Source organism: Schistocerca cancellata, chromosome 1, assembly GCF_023864275.1.
Source record: "Schistocerca cancellata isolate TAMUIC-IGC-003103 chromosome 1, iqSchCanc2.1, whole genome shotgun sequence".
Classification (NCBI taxonomy): Eukaryota; Metazoa; Arthropoda; class Insecta; order Orthoptera; family Acrididae; genus Schistocerca; species Schistocerca cancellata.
In genome coordinates this window covers 671,554,437-671,570,854 of record NC_064626.1, presented here as the reverse complement: position 1 = coordinate 671,570,854, position 16,418 = coordinate 671,554,437, and the positions used below count along the sequence as shown (strand labels likewise).

Sequence of the window (16,418 nt, the reverse complement as noted above, 5' to 3'; positions counted from 1 at the left end):
GCTGAGACATTATGGTATCATTATTAAAAGTATGACTGAAGGGACAGTAGAAGCAAAGAGCGCAAGAGGCGAACTGAGACTAAAATACATCAACCCGATTATGGAGGATACTAGATGCACCACCTATATTATTCTGAAGAGGAAGGGTGAAGACAGAAATGCATGGAAGCAGCTGCTAACCAATCTGATGCTTGAAGACCTAAGAAGAAGGCACCCTTATTAAGTTGGCTTAATAGAAGAAATAGAAAACATTTAAAGAAGAGCTGCACATTTTGTCACAGGTTAGGCAGTTTGAAAGTGTCAACAAACCCCAGTAAAAGATGCTACCAGAAAGGCAATGTGCACCAGAGAGAGCCTCACTCTCAAAATTCCGATCGCTCATATTCCAATACGAGTCAAGAAACATATAGAGCGTCCAGGTTAAACATGTAATAACATAAAACGTAATAACTTGAGATGTACCTGAGATTTCTTGTGATAGTTTGGTTCCACACATGTGGTAAATCAAAATGTTTTCTGTGTTTGCTTGCGGAAAATGCTGTTTGACCATGTGTGTACTCCTTTATACATCTAAACGTAAGTCACCAGCCATGGGGACTCCACAGCAGAAGGTGTTCTTTTTGCTTTCTCTTATGGAGCTAAAGTCACTTCATCCAATCACTAGATTGGGAGAGGTAGTCCATCAATTGCTTGGCTACCTAGAACCCCATAAATTAAGCCACTTGATTTTTTTCTGTGGGTGTTCAACAAGAATCAAGTGTACCAGACACCAGTTTGTGATCTATTGGACCTGTGCCATTACATTTGTGCTGCTGCAAATGTTAGAGTTACAATATTTCAAAACACTTGAAGATAAATGGAATACAGATTAGATGTCTGTCGCATCACTCATGGTGCACATATTGAGGTGAATTAGGTGTGTAAAAAACGTTTTGAGTTACAATACTTATAGAAAAATACCATCAATAAATATCTCAATTACTTCTCAATCTATTACATCTTAAATTATTACATGATTAATCTGGGCACCCTGTATTACTTCTTCAAACTTATATTTTTCAGTGCATACTGATTAGTACCGACAGTCCTGAAGTAGGAAATGGACAGGGAGAGGGAGAGGGAGGGGGTGGGCGATGGGGTACCCTCTGCCACATAACATATAGAGAGTTTGAGTAAAACTGTATTTGTAGACATTAATGTAGTACTGCATTAGGAAATAGTACACAAAGAACAAGATTCTAAGCTTTTGGGGGTATTTATTAACTCTTTGTTTGCTGCAGACATTCTTGCTATATGACGAGCTGAGCGCTGCATCGTTATTGCCTAATGTAAGAATGTGGAGTCTTGCAGCAGGTGATACTGAATAGAAAGTTTTTGGGTTTCCAAGTGATTAAAATTAAACGAGCTTTCAGCCAAGCACTCCTTGGCCATTATCAAGTGGTATCACTGGCAGTAGAATGTCAGTTTGCCTTTATGTACACTAGCTGCCGGCTCTGGCGTCGCTAGTGCTCACATCAACTCCAAATATGGGCATGTGTTGCCTCAGTATTCAATGTGCCAGATCCAAACACATGAATGCTGGAACCCACACTGTGGTGAGCTGCAGGCCAATCTTTATTATGGGTTTACAGGTGAATTTTATTTCAATGGCTTCTTTAATTACACAGTCCCAGAAGCTGTTAGTGCAAGCCACAACAGAGGTTTTGTCAAATTTTGTGTGGTGACCATACTCTAAAGCATGCTCAGTTAAAGCAGATTTCTTGGGATAGCATACGTGATCAAATCCCTCATGTTCATTCTTGTGTTGCTCAACAGTGCATACCATTTGTCCGATGTAAGACTGGCCACACTCGCAAGATATCCTGTAGATCCCAGGAGTTCTGAGACTTGCTGCATCTCTAACTGGTTTCAATAATTGTCAGAGGCCTGAAGATTGATTTGATCTTATGTCTTTTCAGCAGGTGGCTTATCTCGCCTGATATAGAGCCACAGTAGGGTAAGAAAGCAAGTTGCTTTTCCTGCTTCTCATTGATTATTTTATGGTGATTCTTGCCCGAAATCATTTCATTTCACAAACATTGTAGCTATTGTTTCTGAAGACTTTGCATTGGTGGCTCAGCTCATAGGGCAAGTTATCAGTATCTGATATCATTCTTGCATCACAATGCACCAACGTTTGTAACACAGTACACTTGTGTGCCAGACACATGCGAGTACATATCGGTGCAAGTATATTTTCTATAGCTGCTGCGATGAAGGCACCCATTTTGTTTCCAGTGGACAAGGACATCAAGGAAGAACAATGCTTTCTCGCAGCTACAGTTTCCCAACAAATTTCATCACAGAAATGAATTACAGAGAAGGAAAAAGGTTCAGTCATCTTTCACAATGACAATACAGTGTTGGATCACTGATATTGAGGGTGCGAGATATAGGCATGGACGCAATGTTGGCACTTAAGAAAGGACTTAACTTCAGACCTTTGCTGTGGGACAGCCCTGTCTGTAAAATAATATGTGGTGCACAAGAGGCAGTTCACAAGCTACCAGGTGAGGCAGCAGATAAACACAGTGTGAAATGAGCTGTATTCTCACTAAAGCAAAGCTACCAGCACCCAGTATGACCAGGGCTGAGCACAATGGCCTGTGTGCAGTACTTGATAATGAAAGGATTGTGGTCCTTTCTGCTAGCAGGGGCAATGCAGCTGTGCTTATGGAATACACAGACTACAATATGAAGACCTGTTTGCTACTGGACAAATATACTTACTGGAAGCTTCCAAGTGACCCAACATTGAGGATAGTAGAAAAGCATTTGAGTTTCTCAAGCACTCATCAGTGGAAGGCAGTTTTGTCAAGAAACCTAAACCACTTCTCATTATTTACCGAAGATCCACAAGACTGGGATGTCATTCTTCCCATCATACCCACCACTGGTTCACCAGCATACAAGCTGCTGAAGTACTTGGGCACTCTCCTTGCTCCACAGGTGGGACACTGTGAATATCATAGTAAAAGCTCAGTCGATTTAACCCAGTTTGGTGGGTGGTGGTGGTGGTGGGGGGTGGTCACTTTTGATGTCATCTTATCAAATTTGACTAACCCTCTGTTGTGGTTGATACTAAGGATTTTTCAGACTGTGTAATTATGGAAGCCATTGAAATAAAAATCACTGAAAACATCCTTAATAGAGATGGTGGCCTGCAGCTCAGCGAGCATGGTGAGGGATCCAGTGATTACTCGGCTGAAGCAGGGACATCAAACGCCTAGTCAATGTCTGCCCATACACGGCAATGCTGTGAGCACCAGTGACATCACAACCAACAGCTTTTATACTAACGGGCATACCAGCAGCCCACTGGTAGTTGTACCACTTGGTAATGGCTAATGAGTGCTTGGCTGAAAGCCTACGTACTTTTAATCACTTGATGTAACTGGAAATCCAAGATCTTATGGTCCAGTTATTGCCTAATGCATTTACCTGCCCTAAACAGCCTGTGTCCAGCTTTTATGTATGGTGGGCCTGCCTGAGCAGTCTGTCTCACCCTGTGCTGAATATTTCTGAATTGCTTTCTGCGAAGTCTCCTTCAGTCACTCTAAAATTTGTCACTGCCGAGAGGACCTTTACTGTAGGTGTAAAAATTAGTTCCTGATTTTGTGTGTTGTCTATGAACAAATGAAATACTCAGAGATATAAAGATACTTCAATAGTTCCTGATCTGATTTTGGTAACCCACTCCAATAGTGTGTCGATTTCTGAACACAACAGTAATTCAGTGTTCGTTAACATCTCATGTTGATAATACCTACTGTACTGCATGCATTCATCAATATACTAAGTACAGAAATAAACAAATTTTAATTAACTTCTCATGGTTGGGATTCACAGTCATATAGTATTTCTTAAAAGACATCATAGTCGCCGTTAACTGTATAAAATATTTATTGTTACTATTGCAATTTCGGCCTTACAGCCATTTTCTAGTAACACTGCAAAGTTACATTCTGTCAGAATATAACATGTACTCATGTCAGATAGTTTTATATTCTCACAGAATGTAACTTTGCAGTGTTACTTGAAAATTGTAATAGTAACAATAAATATTTTATACAGTCAACGGCGACTATGATGTCTTTTAAGAAACAAATTTTATTTTAGTTAAGCAGATAGTTTTGGATCATACACTGTCAGTTACTTTCTGTTCATGTTTAGATTGTACTGTTTTGTTGAGTGCGAGGGATGAATATCATCAATGATACCATTTTCCTTTACGATATTTTTGTAGTCAAAAGTATTCTATTGCTGTGTTATGGTGAACAACATATATTGATCATCTGTAACAGTGTTTTTGAGTATTGGGATTTGTTGTCACCCCATTAAAACCTTTTGAACTTCACTTTTATTATATCATGAGATTTATTTGGTAGTTTCATGAATGATTTTTCACTAGATTAATTTAGTGCTTCATCACTGAGGCTGACAGGTTGCCTATCTATAACAGCACACTATGTATCTAGTACATTAATGGAAAAGTTCTCATTCAGTTAAAAGTGTTGGCAATGTGTTTCTTAAACTTCTTATTATTTCTTGTCCATTTAGAATGGAAAAAGTTATCTGTCACTCAGTTAGTAATATTCCATAAATTTAATGTAACTTTTGAAATGAGGTGTACATAATCCAAAATGTTCAGCTTACCCTGTGTATTTTCTGAAACAACATTTTGTTCATAGACAGCAACAATGGAAAAGATGTGCATGCTCCTAAAAAGTTTACGGAAATGCATGAAAACAGCAGATATTGTGTGCACTTTTCCAATAAAATCTTCAGGGCAATGGAAATCAAGGTGTATGATCATTTTCTCATCATCTCAGGATGTCCCATCAAGAGAAACTTAAAAATATTTTATGTTGATATATGAAATGTTTAATATCATAAATAAAAGATCATTTTTGTCTATCTGATACAGTGCATGCTGTATTTTTACTTATGTATACTTCTGAAATGAAATAGACATCACAGCACTTCAAACTTCCAGTCAATATATCTATCAGCACAGTATCTTCATCAAACCTAACATGAGGCCGACAGTTGAGCCCCAAAAAGGAATCATCAAATGTGTGATTAAGTGAAGACAATCATATTATTTCCAATCAAATTTGTTACTAAACTGTGCTTGCTTCTAAGTGTTTCACTATCACTTTCAGATTCTTCAGATTTGGATGAACTATCGATTATATCTCTTGTTGAAGTGTAAGATTGTAATGTTACACCTGCTGACATAGATGACTTAAGACTGTTACTTTCAGAATCTCTGGGCAAGTTTCACATTCATTGACAATGAATAATTAGTCCTCACGGTATCTCCATGATCTCTTCCTCAAGAGAATAACTGATAACAAAAATATTATGATGCCAGTCCTCATAAACAGTAAGACATAAAGTAAAGTAGAATGCAGCAAAAAGAGATGCCAACATACAAAATAGCTGCACACAGCTCAGCAGCCAGAACCATTGAAAGCTACTGAGACTTGGGGCAAAAAATCTGCTGCACACTTAAACTGATCAACAGCATGCAGGGACCTGAATGCTGGTGCGACTATACCCGTTATTAGTGCTTGGGGAAAGGCAGGGATGTCCAAGTTAACTTATCAATAGTGCTCAAGGAACATGCAGAGGTCAGGCATAAATTCTTCAATAGCACGCTGGAGACTAGAGAAGCAGACAATTTAACTTGTCAACAATATCCAAAATGGACAATAAGAGTTGAAACTAGAAAATTAATAATATGGATTCACAAAAATCACTAAGTTTACACATTTTGTGCCTCAACACTAAAGGTAATTTTGTGCATGAAAATCAGTAAGTTTAAAAATTTTGTGTATTTTTATTTACTGGTGTCCTACAGGAGACTTTTTTGAGGTAACTCTTCACTTAGGCACAAAGTATTCATTGCAAATAATATGTAAACAAACTAACACCTAAAAGTGCTTGTTATAAAAATATCAGAACCTTGGAAAAAGCAATGAATTTCACATGAAAGTTTTGATGACCTCATTTATGGCATATATTTAGTAGATAATTTTGTACTATTTTTATTATAAGCAATAAGTACTATTAACTTTCAAATGTCCTAGAAAATGAGTGCAATGATTCTGTGTGCCTACCAACATTCTTGCGAGTTTTATTGTTCTGATACACCCTTCCTCCCATAAATAAAATATGGGCTTGACTGAGCTTCAGAGCAGAAGTGCAAGTTGCCTACCAGTGAACTGTCAGTTGAAAGTAAAAGCCAGGGGAGCTGTGCTACCTGCCATTATTTGAGAAGTTCTGTACATTCTTATGCACATGTTACCATGCACTGTACTCCTAAACACAGCATGTGAGAAAGGGGGACTATTTTGCAACCCCCAACATACATGACACAGTGTTTGTCATTCAGGCTGCCTTCAGTAGGTAAGAGCTGAGATTTAATTTTGTGTCAAATGGTGCTTTAAACTATTATATTAAATGTTTGTCAGCTATGTTACTGAAAAAATGCAGTCTTCCAGAATCTGGCTACAAAATAGTATCTTAAACTTATGGCTTAGAGTGGCCTGCAGGTTAAAGTGTTACTAGTCTGAAAACTGTACATTTTTGTCACTCAGCATGCCAGCGACATTGTTCACATGTCCATTGCAGTCTGGAGCATTTGTGGTCTCTTGACGAAGGTTTTAACATGCCTCATTATTACAGCAGCATGCCTATCAAATGTCATAGTTTGGTAAACCCTTTTCCAGAATGACCACCAGATTTTGTTGTTTCAAGTCACTTACATGCTGATACTTTGCTATTTGCAACCAGGCATACAGCCATATGCTTCCACATTTAAATTTAGTTTTATGGTACTTCATAGGCTATACTTGGTATAATATTGTTCTTTCTCAGGAGTGCAGAGCAGGTTACGTGAGACAAGATTGAAAACTGTACATTTTGTCATAAAGCATGCCAGAGATAGCATTCGCATGCCCATTGCAGTCTGAAACATTTGTGATTTTGGATAATGGAAGCCTACACAGCAGCATGCAGATCAGTTTAGTGCACTATAGGCTACGTCTGATTCAACTCAGACCTGTCTCAGCACTCCAACAAATCCATTACAATCACGTGAACAGGATAGCAGTCATCCCACATAGTGGTCACATTTCAAGGGCCATTCGTCACTTTGTGTGGCCCTCTTTCATCCACTAATTTTAACATGCCTTATTATTACAGTAGCGTGTTTACTATGAGTACAATCTAGTAGTATGATAAACCCATTTCCAGAATGACCATCAGTATTCATCATTTAAAATCACTTGCACACTTATATTATGCTATTTGTAACAAGACATATTGTCACTTGCTTTCACATTTACATATAAATTTATGTTTCTTTACGGACTGTGTAAAATTGGTCTTTCCTTTCGTTCAGAAGAGAGTGCAGTTAGGTCTAACTGCATGCTATCTCTCTGAAAATTTAATCACTGGCTGGTGTTACCCTGTTTAATATATCTTGTAAGTCTGAATTCATTTAAACAATTCCTTATGTGTGTTGCATTTTCACAGATGTTCATACATTGCTGGAAGAGCTGCAGATTTCGCAAACTGAATTTCCCATAATGAACAAGTTATTTCTGATAAAAACCAAATAATTCCACCGAAAATGAATGTTGCTACTTCCTTCCCGTAAGTTTATACAATTCTTCTGTATCGCTGAGGCACGCAAGCCTCCCCTCCAATGGCAAGATAGATATAGTGGGAATTAGTGAAGTTCGGTGGCAGGAGGAACAAGATTTTTGGTCACGTGAATACGGGGTTATAAATACAAAATCAAATAGGGGTAATGCAGGAGTGGGTTTAATAATGAATAAAAAAAATAGGAGTGCGGGTAAGCTACTACCAACAGCATAGTGAACGCATTATTGTGGCCAAGATAGACAAGAAGCCCATGCCCACTACAGTAGTACAAGTTTATATGCCAACTAGCTCTGCAGATGACGAAGAAATTGAAGAAATGTATGATGAAATAAAAGAAATTATTCAGATAGTGAAGGGAAACGAAAATTTAATAGTCATGGGTGACTGGAATTCGGTAGTAGGAAAAGGGAGAGAAGGAAACGTAGTAGGTGAATATGGATTGGGGGTAAGAAATGAAAGAGGAAGTCGCCTGGTAGAATTATGCACAGAGCACAACTTAATCATAGCTAACACTTGGTTCAAGAATCATAAAAGAAGGTTGTATACATGGAAGAAGCCTGGAGATACTGACACATTTCAGATAGATTATATAATGGTAAGACAGAGATTTAGGAACCAGGTTTCAAATTGTAAGACATTTCCAGGGGCAGATGTGGACTCTGACCACAATCTATTGGTTATGACCTGTAGATTAAAACTGAAGAAACTGCAAAAAGGTGGGAATTTTATGGAGAAGGGACCTGGATAAACTGACTAAACCAGAGGTTTTACAGAGTTTCAGGGAGAGCGTAAGGGAACAAATGGCAGGAATGGGGGAAAGAAATACAGTAGAAGAAGAATGGGTAGCTTTGAGAAATGAAGTAGTGAAGGCAGCAGAGGATCAAGTAGGTAAAAAGACTAGGGCTAGTAGAAATCCTTGGGTAACAGAAGATATATTGAATTTAATTGATGAAAGGAGAAAATATAAAAATGCAGTAAATGAAGCAGGCAAAAAGGAATACAAACATCTCAAAAAAGAGATTGACAGGAAGTGCAAAATGGCTAAGGAGGGATGGCTAGAGGATAAATGTAAGGATGTAGAGGCTTATCTCACTAGGGGTAAGATAGATACTGCCTACAGGCAAATTAAAGAGACCTTTGGAGAAAAGAGAACCACTTGTATGAATCTCAAGAGCTCAGATGGAAACCCTGTTCTAAGCAAAGAAGGGAAAGCAGAAAGGTGGAAGGAGTATATAGAGGGTCTATACAAGGGCGATGCACTTGAGGACAATATTATGGAAATGAAAGACGATGTAGATGAAGATGAAATGGGAGATATGATATTTCATGAAGAGTTTGACAGAGCACTGAAAGACCCGAGTCGAAATAAGGCCCCGGGAGTAGACAACATCCCATTAGAACTACTGACGGCATTCGGAGAGCCAGTCCTGACAAAACTCTACCATGAGTAGAGATGTATGAGACAGGTGAAATACCCTCAGACTTCAAGAAGAATATAATAATTCCAATCCCAAAGAAAGCAGGTGTTGACAGATGTGAAAATTACCAAACTATCAGTTTAATAAGTCACAGCTGCAAAATACTAATGTGAATTCTTTACAGACGAATGGGAAAACTAGTAGAAGCCGACCTCAGGTAAGATCAATTTGGATTCCGTAGAAATGTTGGAACACATGAGGCAATACTGACTTTATGACTTATCTTAGAAGAAAGATTAAGGAAAGGCAAACCTACGTTTCTAGCATTTGTAGACTTAGAGAAAGCTTTTGACAATGTTGACTGGAATACTCTCTTTCAAATTCTGAAGGTGGCAGGGGTAAAATATAGGGAGCGAAAGGCTATTTACAATTTGTATAGAAACCAAATGGCAGTTATAAGAGTTGAGGGACATGAAAGGGAAGCAGCAATTGGGAAGGGAGTGAGACAGGGTTGTAGCCTATCCCCGATGTTATTCAATCTGTATATTGAGCGAGAAGTGAAGGAAACAAAAGAAAATTTCGGAGTAGGTACTAAAATCCATGGAGAAGAAAAAAAAACTTTGAGGTTCGCCGATGACATTGTAATTCTGTCAGAGACAGCAAAGGACTTGGAAGAGCAGTTGAACGGAATGGACAGTGTCTTGAAAGGAGGATATAAGATGAACATCAACAAAAGCAAAATGAGGATAATGGAATGTAGTCGAATTAAGTCGGGTGATGCTGAGGGAATTAGATTAGGAAATGAGACACTTAAAGTAGTAAAGGAGTTTTGCTATTTGGGGAGCAAAATAACTGATGATGGTCGCAGTAGAGAGGATGTAAAATGTAGACTGGCTATGGCAAGGAAAGCGTTTCTGAAGAAGAGAAATTTGTTAACATTGAGTATAGAATTAAGTGTCAGTAAGTCATTTCTGAAAGTATTTGTATGGAGTGTAGTCATGTATGGAAGTGAAACATGGACGATAAATAGTTTAGACAAGAAGAGAAAAGAAGCTTTCGAAATGTGGTGCTATAGAAGAATGCTGAAGATCAGATGGGTAGATCACATAACTAATGAGGAGGTGTTGAATAGGATTGGGGAGAAGAGAAGTTTGTAACACAACTTGACCAGAAGAAGGGATCAGTTGGTAGGACATGTTCTGAGGCATCAAGGGATCACCAATTTAGTATTGGAGGGCAGCATGGAGGGTAAAAATCGTAGAGGGAGGCCAAGAGATGAATACACCAAGCAGATTCAGAAGGATGTAGGTTGCAGTAGGTACTGGGAGATGAAGAAGCTTGCACAGGATAGAGTAGCATGGAGAGCTGCATCAAACCAGTCTCAGGACTGAAGACCACAACAACAACAATACACAGTTTAAAAAAAAAAAATCAAATATGCAGACCATTGTTTTCACTCATTTCAAGTTTTCGAGGCAAACAGTAACAAAATAAAACACAGTACATTAATTTATCACCATTCATTTGTAAACATTAAAAAATTTAGAATTTCAACTCGACACTCTGATATGTTGCTACTTTCTGCCACATTTTTTTAAAATCTTTTTTATGTATAAAAAATATAGCAAACCATTTAAAATTGCATCAATAATGGCTTTATAATATCTACACATTATTAGAGCTCATTCATAGGCATGTGTCATTAGCAATACCTTGAGAGTCATTTGTTGCCTTGTCTTCTTCGGCATTGTTGTCCAGCGTTCTGATGAGTCTTCAGTTGTGCTACTGTCAGCAGCATTATTGTAGCCAGGGATACCACGTTCATAACCCACTGTTGGTTCATGATATTTCCCTCCATCAAATGACTCGGTAAATTCCTCATCCCCTGATATTACTGACTTTGCGGATTCTAAATCAGATGGCTCTTTGTTTGAATAAGTGTTCATCTCCTCTCTCTTGTTCCCACTGTTTGACACTTTCTCATCTGATTTAGTAATAATATTGCTTTCTACAACCTCTTGATGTCCACTTATGATATCTTTGTGCTGATCGTTTCTTGGAGCATCTTTCAATGAATTGCTGCCATTTGTATTAGCTGTTTCATCTTTCACTTCTTCTGATATAGTGTTAAGTAAGTCAATGCGACTCCCATCACCCTGCACATCATTACTTGCCTTTTTTGCTGCAATCTTTGTTGTACTAGGAGACTGTTCAATGCCTATCCCACCATCACTTTTATTGTCAGTAGTTTCACTAGGAGCCAGTACTGTTTTGATATCACTAGGATCTTGACAAAATTCTCCCTTGACTCTTGTGTTTTCTGTCTCCAGGTTGTCAGATAAATTTGTTGAGTCTCGCACAGTATTGGGAACAGATTCACTATTGCAAGCATTTTGTTCTTCTAACATTTCTCTCTGCATTTCAGAATTATTGCTAGATCTCTCACATGATTCACTTGCCACTGCATGCAAATTTTCAGTGTACTGTCCTGACTTTTGCTGTACATGAATATCAGGAAGTTGGCTTTTGTCAAATACCTGACTGGAAGAAATTGCAACCCCATCATCAGCCCTGTCCATTACACAGTTAGGCTCATCATCAGGCTGTGGACTACAACCTCCATCCCCTTCATCAGGTTGTTGGTACATTTGTTGTTCTAATACAGCATCATTGGTTACGTAATCAAGCTGGTTGCCACTTACATCTTCTTGAACACTGCCAGTCTGCACACCATCACCATAGAAATACTGGTCCTCACCCGGTTGCTGATTATATGCTCCCTGTTGCTCTAAATTGTTTGTGTAGAACTGAGGGTCATTGCCAGGGACTTCCTGAGTATATATGAATTCTCCAGGCTGCAAGTTCTGGGTGTCCACATCTTGTTGTATTTCAAAGTTCTGATAAGTAGACTGAACTTCATCTTGACCACTGTCACCTTGAAATGCCATCTCATTATGTGGTTCCCAGTTCTGATCAGGAACAACATCGTTTGGCTGCAACTGCTGTCCAAAATTAGGATCTGATGACTCATAGGTCTCCACATAAAAATTTTCACTTAATCCTCCACCAGGATTATAATTGTCTTGTACGTTCTGTACAGTATCATAAATATAATTTTGATCCTGGGTACTGTCAAATATAACTCCAGATACATTCATGTCGCCACCTCCAGTTTGTATTGGTTGAAGCCCACTGTCAAAGTTTGCAGCTGGCACATCATATGTTTCAGCAAGAACTTCTGGATTAGGAGCCTCTTGCAAATATTGTTCACCATCCTGAGCATTTACCATCCCATTATTATAATCACCATACACAGTTTGCCTGGTGTCCTCGGTATAAGCTGGAGCAGTTTCATAAACATTCTGTGGCTGCTGAAGATACATCACATTATCATTTACATTTTGGATATTACTCTCATAAGTTCCCTGATTTGCTTCACTGCCATTTCCTTCAAAATTTGTGTGGTTGTCTCCCCTTGAAAAGTCTCTACTTTGGGACTTGATGTCAGATGTTATTTGTTCACCTTGTACAGGCAAAGCAGTCCTGTGCACAGCTTTCTCTTCTAAAATTATCTGCTGCTCATTGGTCTCTTTATGTCCAGTGTCATTACTCAAACTATACTGCAGCTCGTCATCTTCTGTCAGTATGGCGCCACTTAACAATTCAGTGTCATTCACAGAAAAGTCATTAGTTTTTTCTGGCATTGACTTAGTTTGTGAATGAGTCTCTTCAGTATTGTTGGTTTCTTCCATTATTATGTCAAGATTTCTCTGTCTTTCTGGAGAACCTGATGGTTTTACTGTTTCTCTTTCAGAAGACAGAGCTCTTTCGATTTTTCTACCAATTTCAATAGAAATATCATCAGTAGAATTATCTGCAGAGTTTATACCATCCAGTTCATCTTTTTCACTGTGGCTTTCTTGGACATAAGTCTTATGTGGAGAAACAGTTCCAATTTCTTCCTGTTTGTTATAATCTGAAGACAAATCTCCTTTAACATGTGTTTGAATATTCTCCTCAAGAAAATCTTTGCTGTCATCATGGTTCTCAGCATAACTATCTTCTGTCACTGGGGTTTTTACATCCTCCATCTGCATTTTAAGTACATGTAAATTTTGCTGATGTTTCATTAGTTGTTCTGCTTTCCGTGGACCATTTGAAACCTTTCCATCATCTGTCAGGGACATATTGAGAAGATCACGACTGGTATTCTGCTCCCATTCTATGTCTGCTGACATACCAGCAGCCAGATCCTTACTTTCTTTTTTGTACACAGGACTTAAATCCCCCTTCACAGAATTCATTACACTTGCAGATCTTTCCATATTGCCCATAATGTTATTTTCATGTAAGAACTGAAGTCTGTCCCGTGGACCATGAATTTCTGTCTTGCTATCATTCAAATTTTGCATTCTGTTCTCAAATGTGGAAGGGAACTTCTGAGTGTCAGAACTGAAGTAAATGTCTGAGTTCGAAACAGTTGACTGCCCTGTAAATCCCAAGTATCCATTTATGATATTTGGGCTGTCATGTAATGTGCCTGTATTGTTAAACTCTGTTTTCATTCCTCTGATATAATTGTCAGGACCATGATCATATTCCAATCCTTTTTTTATTGCAACTTTGTCATACGCATTTGTTGGAAACTTTGATTTACCTCCAGTGACCTCTCTATCTAGAGTGCGTTGCTGATATCTAGGAAAACCATTAGGGCTCATAGTATCGTCAAAGTTTCTTGGTGAGTATGAAATATCCATTAATCTTGGAGATGATGTTAGATTATCTGAGAAGGAAACAGAATTTCTACGATTGGCTGTGAATGGAGTTGTAAAGCTTTCAGCATATGATGATTCAATGTGCTGATCAAAACAAACTGGGCTATGCCCTGTGTGATTACTTCTAGCAGATGCGATACCTGGACTCTTATTCTTCCATGTTGGATATACACGCTTCAGGTAAGCTTCATAATGTTCCTAAAACATCAACAACAAAAATGCAGAACATTACAAAATTAATCAAAATAAATGACACAAACTGTCTTGACAAAAACATAATTTTGCAATTTGTATATTTAGTGAGTAAAATAACAATCACAGATGAAGTCAAGCTAATAAACACACAACACACAAAATGTTAAGCAATATAATGATAATAGCAACTGTTACTATCGCCACTAATGAGGTTTGAACAAACTACGTGTGTATACTTGGTCTTTTTCATATGTCCACAAATAGAATGCTTTGTATTTTACAAGTTTATCTCCTAATCTAGGTGTAGATACCCATTGATAATTTTTTATTACAAGTAACTTCAATATTTTCTGTTTACCGACTCTTACTGCACTTGCTAGTAGTGCAACCATGGGGATTACCATGTATATTTCGTTCTAATCCCACACCTATAAACACTGGTACAAAGTGGAGGGAAATGTTACGCAAAAAATTATTGACAAAAAGGGAGAGTAAAATTTTCTAAGCCCGAACAGCCAGCATTACTCAATCATGTGCAAGTGTCAACAGCTACCAGCCAGAAAGTGTAAACATTCCAACACCGTTACTCAATCAGGGAGTCAGCACATCAAAACACTTGTGTGCAACTGCGAGCTAGTTCAGCAGAAAATGGTTAGAAGATAAGACTGAACTGCATTCTTTACTTTTGTAACATTACGTAAGAAACACTAGGTAGGATGCAAGTATACCTAGCAACTAAGCAGTAAAGACACTGTAGCAAATTTGTTAAGCTAATGTAGTGGAACCAAAAAACACTGACAACTCAAGAGGAGCAGAGCTGATTTGATCATTATGAATGTCATCATAGAGCAGAGCCCCTCTTCGATGACATAAGTATTCCACTCCAACTAGCTTAGAATACTTTATCAATAGGATTGGTGGCGATCATGTGATTCACACTTGATTCTCTGGTTACAGTATAGTAAAATTTTGTGTGTGATTGTTCTAGTGTTGTTCTTACACTTGCTGCATCATGAGGAGATCAGCAATCCATAGCCATGGATAATGACATCAGCATCCTGTGCTGAAGTCAGCACAACAGCCAGCATGGGTCTACCAACATGGCGCCAGTCCAAGGCAGAAGCTACCCTAATACTGCAGCATTGCATGAGCCCGATGCAATTCAGCACAACATCACAGCATCCAACATCCTGGTTCAATCACTGAATATTCCAGATATACAAACATAAGGTACTTCATGAACCTTCCTGAAATGACAAGTATGAAATAACAAATAATTGCTGGTGTCCAAGGTTTGAACTGGTGACCCCTAGCCCACCAGACAGTGATGCTAACCACTACACCACACGGTATGCAGTAGAGCTTGCACCAATATACACTGAAAGGCACTTAACAGTGCATGGCAGGGAATACATTTTCTTTCATTATCCATTCAAACACTGAAAGAGATAAAAATGAACACCTTTTGCAAATCTAGGAAGACAGAATCCACCTTTTCACCTACATCTACTGTTTGCAAAGTGATGTTAAGGTATTGATGAACAAGCAGTATGATTAAAGCAAGCTGTTTTTCAGGCAAATTGCTTCTCCTGAATCCAAGATGAGACTTTGAGATAAGCTAGTTTTCCTCCAGGAATACCATAATGTCTGAGCTCTAGTTCAAAGTCAGCAACATTGGTCTGTAATTTTGTGCATCCAGTCTTTTCACATTTTTGTGAACAGATGTGACTTGCGCTCTTATACAGTCATACAGGATTATTTACTGCACAGACATTTTTGACAAAAATGAGCTAGGAGAGGAGCTGTTTCCACACCATATTCAATGTAAAATATAAATGGAATTCCTTCAGGGCCTGTTACCCTGTTCGCCTTAAGCCATCTTAATTGTTTTTCAGTACCTGGGGAACTAATATTTGTGAGTGCATGTGATGGTCAAACTTTGGTAATTTAATAGTCTCAGGCATGAATACATTTTTAAGTGAGTAATGTAATATATTTGCTTCCTGTCTGTTGCCATCAGTTTCAACAACAGGTGGATCCATGATAGATTAAATGGAAGGTTTGGATGCTTTCATTAACTTTATTAGGAATTGTTCGGTTTTTCTGATACATCTCTCATGAGAATCTGACAGTGAAAATTATTATAGGTTTTATGCTTGGACCTTCTTACAGATGCAAGATTTACTATTAAGTCTTTTTTGTAGCAAGACTTTAGTAGTCACTGTTTTGAAACATTCTCTGGACTATATAGTAAACCAAGCCAGGTCTTTGCCGTCTCTTATTACTTTACTTGGAATTTATTTCTACACACCTA

At 38.3% G+C, this 16,418-nt stretch overlaps 1 protein-coding gene across 3 annotated transcripts in view; it reads right to left on the bottom strand.

Annotated features, from left to right (window-relative positions):
• LOC126183893 (uncharacterized) overlaps positions 1–16,418 on the bottom strand; it is a 115,526-nt gene that overhangs the window by 41,925 nt on the left and 57,183 nt on the right. For all 3 annotated transcript variants that reach the window (XM_049926219.1, XM_049926228.1, XM_049926239.1), the window contains exon 4: positions 10,847–14,107. In XM_049926219.1, coding sequence (XP_049782176.1) covers positions 10,847–14,107 — 3,261 coding nt within the window. The remainder of the gene's footprint in view (positions 1–10,846; positions 14,108–16,418) is intronic.